The sequence below is a fragment of the Rhipicephalus sanguineus genome, chromosome 1 (genome assembly GCF_013339695.2).
Source record: "Rhipicephalus sanguineus isolate Rsan-2018 chromosome 1, BIME_Rsan_1.4, whole genome shotgun sequence".
NCBI lineage: Eukaryota > Metazoa > Arthropoda > Arachnida > Ixodida > Ixodidae > Rhipicephalus > Rhipicephalus sanguineus.
Window position 1 is genome coordinate 200,583,837 of NC_051176.1, and position 8,677 is coordinate 200,592,513.

The 8,677-nt window shown below is 46.6% G+C and overlaps 1 protein-coding gene across 1 annotated transcript; it reads left to right on the plus strand.

The window, feature by feature from the left end:
- The first annotated feature begins 343 nt into the window (after positions 1–343).
- Positions 344–2,199, plus strand: LOC119381202 (uncharacterized). The gene is made up of 2 exons (XM_037649155.1): positions 344–351; positions 435–2,199. Exons 1-2 carry the CDS (start codon positions 344–346, stop codon positions 2,197–2,199), a joined length of 1,773 nt encoding a protein of 590 aa, XP_037505083.1.
- The last annotated feature ends 6,478 nt before the right edge of the window (positions 2,200–8,677 follow it).

Here is an 8,677-nt window from a genome sequence, read left to right on the forward strand (position 1 = left end):
GCAAAGGCGATGTGCACGGCCTAACAAGGAGGCAACCACTGACCTCTTATGAGTGTCAGGGTGAACAGACTTGAAGTTCGGGTACCTGCCAGTGTGCGTGCCTTTTCGGTAGACAGAGAAAGATAGCGCTCCATTGGTCCTTTTAACAAGAACGTCCAAAAAGGGTAGCCTCTGGTTAGCCTCCATTTCCACGGTGAACTGAATGGCGGTAGATTGATTGTTGAGGTGTGCCGTGAATGCTTCTAAAGCAGAGCGCTCGATGACACAAAAACAATCAACATAGCGAAGGAAAATTCTTGGAAATGGGCTGAAAGAAGCGAGAGCCCGATTTTCCAGCCATTCCATGGTTAGGTTCGCAGCAGTCACCGAGACAGAGGCACCCATAGGTGCCTCATTCATAGGTGCCTCATTCCTCGTTCGCTGCACCTGAACAGGCCAGTACCTTCCAGTTTTGGCTTTAGTGTCGTCGCAAAGGCCGAGAGACTTCTGCTGCAAGCAAGGATTAATAATTGCCGTGACGACATCCGGAAACTTGAGAATGAAGCGTTTTTTGCTCGGCGTCACCTCGAGTTCCACTGCCCGGACCACTTTGTTAGCATCCAGCTTTACGCCAATCACCAGGCCAAGTTACGTTCCCTCGAAGCCGAGGATGCGCATGAAGTCAAGCTTGCCCGACTTTCGGGATCAACCAAGCCGCGTCGCCCTGAAGGCTCGACAGTGACGGTACACAACCTTTCTACGTACAGACTGGATCCTGCCGAGTCCTCTGTTCTCGAGCTTGGCTTGAACTTCAATACTGGACCAGCGTCGGACGTTAGAAGGGTGATCTGTGCTGCTGAAAACGCTGTCAACCAAGTTCATCAGTCTCACCGGGATGAAGCCCGTACCCGCGTTGTCGGGGTGCTGTCTCGGTTGCGCCAAAGGAAGTTTCCTTCCCCTCTTTCCGCTGATGAGCGCGGCGCTATAAAACGGCTTCGGGAAAACGGTGAAATCGTCATCCTCCCAGCTGACAAGGGAAATGCCACGGTAGTCCTGGATACTGCCGTCTACAAACGAAAGATGCTGGATTTACTTGAAGACCAGGATACATACATACGGCTCACACGTGACCCTACGTTGAAGGTACAGAAGGAACTACAGAAGCTCCTTTCGGACGTCTTTCGTTTTGTTCCGCCTGAGCACAAAGGCCTTTATTACTCGCTTCTCTGTCACAACGGCTCGGCCCCTGCTCTGTATGGCCTGCCGAAAATTCACAAACCGGATGTTCCTCTTCGGCCCATAGTTGACTTCACCCGTTCTCCCCTGCACAAGCTATCCGGCTACCTTCATAGAATGCTATCACCCCTAGTTGGACAAGGCAACACTCACGTGCGCAACTCCGCCCATTTCGTTGAAAAAATCGGCTCCTTGGTCTTTGATGAAGACGAGGTGATGGTTTCGTTTGGCGTGGTCTCCTTGTTCACTTCCATTCCCACTGATCTCGCCGTTGAGTCGTGTGCTGCGGCTCTTGAAGCTGATCCGCATCTTGCCGAAAGGTCTCCCTTCGATGTCCCGGATTTGAGAAAGCTTCTCAGCTTTTGCCTTGCCAACACCTACTTCAGCTTCGACAAGGTCTTCTACAAGCAAGTTCACGGAGCACCTATGGGTGCCTCTGTCTCGGTGACTGCTGCGAACCTAACCATGGAATGGCTGGAAAATCGGGCTCTCGCTTCTTTCAGCCCATCTCCAAGAATTTTCCTTCGCTATGTTGATGATTGTTTTTGTGTCATCGAGCGCTCTGCTTTAGAAGCATTCACGGCACACCTCAACAATCAATCTACCGCCATTCAGTTCACCGTAGAAATGGAGGCTAACCAGAGGCTACCCTTTTTGGACGTTCTTGTTAAAAGGACCAATGGAGCGCTATCTTTCTCTGTCTACCGAAAAGGCACGCACACTGGCAGGTACCTGAACTTCAAGTCTGTTCACCCTGACACTCATAAGAGGTCAGTGGTTGCCTCCTTGTTAGGCCGTGCAAATCGCCTTTGCACGAATCCCGAAGACCTGAACGCCGATGTAAAGATGGTTCGGGAGGATCTTTCGACGTGCGGTTACCGCCAGCGTTTGTTAATGCGGTGGAACATCGCATGTCTGCTCCCTCACAGCCTGCCAGTGTCCGACAGAGAAAACGCGCAGCTGTTCCTTATGTGCCCGGAATAAGTGAGACTTTGTCACGCGTTCTGCGTAGCTACGACGTCGAAGTAGCCCACGTGCCTGTGCGCAAGTTACGCCACACACTTGTTGGTGGGAAGGACAAACTTCCGAAGGAAGCCTTTCCTGGTGTTGTGTATAAAATCCCTTGTGCGGACTGCGATAGTGTTTATATCGGGGAGACCGGCAATTTCAGACAGCGCCTGCGCCAGCATCAGAACGATGTGAAAAACAAGAAAGTGGCATCTAATGCACTGGCGGAGCATGCGGACACGACTAATCACACTATAGACTGGTTGAATGCGAGCATTATCGGGAAGGAAAGAAACTGGACGTCACGCCTGCATCTTGAGTCCCTCGAGATACAATCTACTGAACAGACGCTGAATCGTAATGTTGGAAACCTTCCCTCGTGCTATGCGCGGTGCTTACGTCACTTACTGAAACCTGTATAGTTAGATGCTTTTGGTGTTCTTGGCTTCATTGTGAACAAGGCTTCCGTATGGAAGCCGAAACGTCGTTTCTTTCTTTTTAAAACATTTATTTGGTCGGTGGTTGCCTTTTATTCTTCACGGTATTGTTATAAGTGGACTCGACTGTAGTTGGAAAAGGGAATGGTTCAAGAGGCTAGTTTTTTTTTTTTTTTTGTTAGACAGAACCTAATGAAGCCAATACTAGACAGTGAAGCAAAAGAAAGCACGGGGGACATTTTAACTGTGGTGTAGCAGTTGTGACAAAATGGAAATTAACGTTGATGAAACATTTTTGCAACGCTGCTTGAAAGTGTGTACAACATTTAGGCAGCTTTTAAGCAACCTGACGGCAACGTGCATCAATGTTGATGCAACGTTTTTGTGACGCTGCCTGGAAGTTTCTGCAACATTTAGGCAACCTTCGAGTAACTGATGTGCAACATACAGCAACACTGATGCAACATTCTTGCAATGCTGCTTCAATGTTTCAACAACATTACGGCAACCTTTGAGTAACTTAACTGCTACATGCAGCAACATTTTCGCCATGCTGCTTTGATGTTCCTGCAACATTTAGGCAACCTTTGAGTAACTTAGCTGCAACATACAGCAATATTATAATAATGCTGTTGCGATGCTACGTCAAAGTTTCTACAACATACAAGAAACCTTAGATTAAGTTGGAACGTTCCGCTACATTCACATCAAGGGATTGGTGTGGTTTTCACGGCTCCTTTTTCATGCTCTCTGGTCCCTCTGCCATAGGCATCTCAATTCCGTCATGTCTATAGAAACACCAAATGACAGAGTGGAGCCGCCAATGGCAGAGAGCACAATACATTAAATTTACATGACATTGTTGCGGTGAGAGATGTTATGGTAATGATTCTTCACATCAGTGGTCATGAATTGCCAGCCTCACTTGAACAGCTGTGTTCAGGGGCGTAGCCAGAAATTTTCAGGGGGGGGGGGGGCTGTTCAACCATAATTTATGTATATTAGTGTGCGTATGTATGTGTGCACGTATATACGCAAGCAAAATTGAAAATTTTCGCAAGGGGTTGAAACCCCCAACCCCCCCTTGGCTACGCCCCTGGGTGTGTTACATGCAGATCTACTTGTTGCCAATCAGTGGTTACTATAATAGTAATATTTGCTAAAAGGTCTAAGCAGATCTCTTCATACTAGCCTAATACTAGCAAATTGTGACACTGGGCAGAGGGAAGAATTATTTCTGTTTCTTATGCAATAAATGTATCTCGGTGCTTGCAATACGTTGTCGGCAATACAGCTTTGAAGAACCGCAGCAGGAGGTTAATCTACGATAGCTGCGACGGCAGCCAGCTTCCTGGTGGCGTGGAGGTTTCTAGACATGAGTTCATCACTCAGAGTGAACAACATAAAAAGTAATGCAAATATTTATTGCACATAAAAGAAAACACATAGCTTTCATATAAGCAACGTTCCAGAATCAAATTAACGCTACAATTTTTTCTACGAAAACCATGCTTACATATTGTTCAAGATAAATGTACATGTCCCGAAGAGCAATATAGCAGAAGCATTTCCATTCACCAATGGCGATCACAATCTTTGACGAGGAAACTATTGCGGCTAGCTGTGCGTGATTTGCAATGAAAAGGACCACCAGTGCTGATGAATTAAAGACCCTGAATTCTTGCAATGAACAAAATCACATTGACACATTGCACAACTGAAAAGGTAAACAAAATAATAAAAAACCGAAATAATAGCTCCAATGCTTGCTCATCTTAAAGTAAAACTAGCAATATCAAGAAAAAGGAAATACTGCACACAGTAACATTACACAATAGTGTGAACAAACTTGGCATTTTGAATACATCCTACCTGTTTTGACTCGACAAATTGTGACACAGAAATAAGTGAGCAATAACCTTGCAGGACTAGTACCTATACCTGTGTGACGATTCATCAAGCATTCTTAACATTAACAAAACTGAAAAGGCAGGCTTGACTAGACACTTTAATGTTACAGAACAGTATGAACAAACTTTAGTGCAACCTTTTGAAATATCCTAGACAAAATATGGCACAGGATAACATAACCAATAATCCTGCAGGACTGGTGCCCATTATTTGTGGCCACTCGTCAATTAAGTGTCTTAACATATTACAACATGACATGAATAAACACAAGTGCAACTTGCCGTTTTAAAGCTATCTTACTATACAAAAACATACACAATAGAAAGAAAACATGTTATAAACAATGAAGGTGAGGGATGAAGGCTGAATTCAGGCCACCACTGCCTCTCTAGAGGGAAAAAAGGGTACAAACTAAATAGATAGAAAAAAGCAAATGCTTGATTAAGAAAACTCAAATACCTATGAATATTCAAAGTCTTGCTAATTCGTCTATAAATCTATGACACCAATTTAACTCAACCTGGAATTCTGTTAAAAGCCTGACGAAAACTAAAACAAAATGAATACATCCTGCAACTCGTATCCCCCTCTTTCCTATTGGTGGTTCTCAATAAAGCACCATAGCACCATTCGGTTTCGTTGATCAGAGATGAATGCATTGCCATGCATGAGCACCAGCAGAATTTATCAACACATTCAATGTACAAAGCTAAGAGTCAAACTGGCGACCACTTACCTGCTGTGGCTACAAAATTACTAAACACGTGTTTGTCGTTAGGTAAAGTGGAAGCGCCTGATCCAAAGCCCGTCGAAGAAAAGCCACGTATGCATCACCTTCGCCTGAGGCCGATGAGCAAGGTAAACTGACCGCGCCGTGCGACTGAGGGAACCGAGCACATGGGTCGCAAAGCGGAACTTTATCCCCTCGCTCTGCCTACTCGTTCGCCCAGTTATAGTGCTAGAATAAGTATATTCTAGGCACTATAGCCGAGTGATCGTCACTACGACAGTCGTCACTTGAATCGAAACAGCTATAGCCAACAAAGCCGAATTTCTCCCCTTGAGCTATAGCGAGCTCAGAACGAACAGCTTCAGCTATTCTTCGACGCATTTGTCTGCCGCCTAATTCACTCAATGCGCACGTAACCCGCTGCATTTTTCGCCGTGGCATAGGGCAAAGCAAACCACGGAATATTCTGCGAGTGACCACTAACTTGACAACTAAATGATGTCATTTGTATACGTCAACCAAAAACTTACCGTTCTTTTTCTATACCAGTATGCAAAGTCATCAGCTGAGCGCCACGAAGATCGAAAACAGCGCGCTCAACTGTCCACGGAAGAATGAAAAAAAAAAAAAATCTCTCTGCCGTTGACGATGTCAGTTGCCGTAGGACTGCCGCTGATCAGCAAATGCTGCACTTTTCGTTTCGGTCTCGCTTTTATACGCCGCTTGCCCCTGAGGCACCACAGCACTAGAATCAACGCGTAAGTAGGATAATCTATGCAAGTACATATTTAAAACGAGGTATTAGAGAAATTTATTTGGAAGATACGCTATGCACGTATACGTGCGTGCTCTCAGTACGGCGAACAGTGCAGCCATGGCATAGTAATTATGGCCAAGCAGCTGTGAAATATTTTGAATTGGTGCACGCCACGAAATTAAGAATGGTTTTGCAGGAAATATCCGCAGTTGCAGCGGCTAAATTTCAGCCGATATGGGTCAACATCTGTCAACATTTGACAACGTTGCTGCGACATAAAATAGCAAAATTCCCTCGACACCGCTTGCGCAACATTGCTGAACGTTGTTGAATGTTGAGCAACATCTGACAACATTGTCACATTGTTGCGAAATGTCGCGCCACATTCAACAACATTCGCAACGTTGCGACAACATTGCGTCAACAATTTGTGCTACTCACGTAGCTCTCTGAATCAAAACGTAATAATAATTGGCACGCTTTCCAGTGCCATGGCAGCAAAACACGAGCCGCGACGACGAACTCGGCTGCTCTGGTTAAGTTGGCGCAGCGAATGCAGTGCCATGGCTGTTCGATGGAAAGCGTTTTTTCATTCAGCGGCCGTGACAATGCAATTGCTGGTATCGCCAGTTTCAAGCTGCCGCTGAGTTCGCCGCCGCGTTAGCCCGAGGGTGATAAGCTGTGATTGTTTAGTGAGCGATAAGGCCCGCGTTACACGTGCGCAGTTTCGCTCAACGGGCTCGTCACCTCCGTTGTCTTCACCCAGCTCATGTATTTTATGTTGCCGCGTTCGCCTGAGGATACACGAGGTCTGGCGAAAAGAAGCACACGCGCTAACGCTACGTTCTCTGACAGCTTCTAACAATTTGACGTCTTTTGGAAGCAAACGGGAAAGAAAACGCCTCAAGCCAAGCCCCAAAACACGGCGCAGTGGCTTGCCGCCGCCTGCGTCGTCTGCTCCCTTATCCCGCCAAATCTGCTGCCGTGGCCGCTTTGACGCTGGAGGCAGCGCGCGACTGTGGCGGCTCCTAACGTATGCATCTTTCTGCTAGCCCTTAATTCTACAACTAAACGCTGTTCTCTCACTGGAGGATGTTCCCGAATAAGAAAATAAAATTTAGTTACAGAAATGAAGCAAGTTGAAGCCGTGCGCAATCATTAAACTCGTGAGGCCACGCGCTCCGGTGTTGCAAGTCATATTGAGCGCGACTCTACATATGTGTCCGACTGCCGTACAGAGGAACGCAAAGTGCGCGCGCCTGAACTGCTACCCGACTGTCATAGCATTTTATATAAAAAGAAACATGTATTGTCTAAAAAAAAACCTGCATTTTACACCCGTGCCGACTAATGCTTCAGTATTTGGAGATGGAAAGCGAGCATGCGCGCAGCACAATAGCGAAGTTCTCCAGCTGACGCCACACAGAGGATAGCACCAAGAGACCTTCTTGGGGTTAAAGGGACACTAAAGGAAAATAACAATTTATGTCAGAGTGAAAGCTCAATGTATTACAACTTCTAAAACGGCAATATTATCGACAGCAGTGCCCTACTTAGCGAGAAATTAAGCTAAATGTATCACATGATGAGCATCACGAGTGCGACATTTTCGAAGTGATCCCGATGACGTATGAGAGTCTGCCTACAATAAATCACTAGTAATCAAACTAGCAGCAACAAAAAAAGAACCTTCCGTGCATCAAAATACGTAATAAAATGCTGTTTGTTCGTTTCCGTTTGATTCACGGAAAAAAGAACCTCTGTGGCGTTGCCATGGGGAACGGCGCGCGTGGTTCGAAGGTTCCGTTTTCGCCGAACTGCGCTTCGCCCGGCGCCCTGCTTCGCTCACGCGGTCGCGTCTCAGTGATAGTTTCGGGATCGCGTACTGCCGCGTGACGAGCGTTTCTTTTCTCACAGACTCCATCCGGGTAACTTGAGATCTGGAGACTTTTCGTCCGCTTGCTCCTTGAAAATCCCTGTACGTCTGGGTACTACCTAGGCAACTGTTTATCCCTAAGAAACCCAGCCACTCAGCTGCTTGTTGATAGTGCGTGTTAAGCGCGCGTGGATGGTGATCTGCGGCCGAGGTGTGTTTACTTTCCGTCCGTTCCAGTTGTTACACCCATCGAACGCTTCGAGATTGCCCCTTGCTTTAGTTAAAGGGCCTCGCAATTTCTGAAGATGTCGATCTTGTAGACGACGAACTTTTTGCATGTGGGTACGCATTTGTACTTATAGTAGCGTAGCTGAGAGGCGGAGCGCACGTGTTGCGTCCGGGACGCGTGTTCACAGTGAATTCGCTGCGGGCTCAGCTCCCCGAGTGACAATCCACGTATGCTGGCGAAGTGAGAGCCAAGTGCGCTCCGTGAGCGACACCCTGGACGGTACTTTAGCAACTGTTAATCGTTACGTCTGGGCGTAACGCTAGACACCGCATTTACATCGCGTTTGAGCCCTATGGGTATTAAATTTATGAACAGCGATGGCCGCCTTCTTCAGCTTGAGTAAAAGACCCAATCATGATCAAGAAATTCGATGTGGATCAGGCCCGATTGTGATCGAAAGGGGTTGTGTGACACCGGTATTATGTTTTTCACCGCTTGTCTGAAAAGGCTGAGT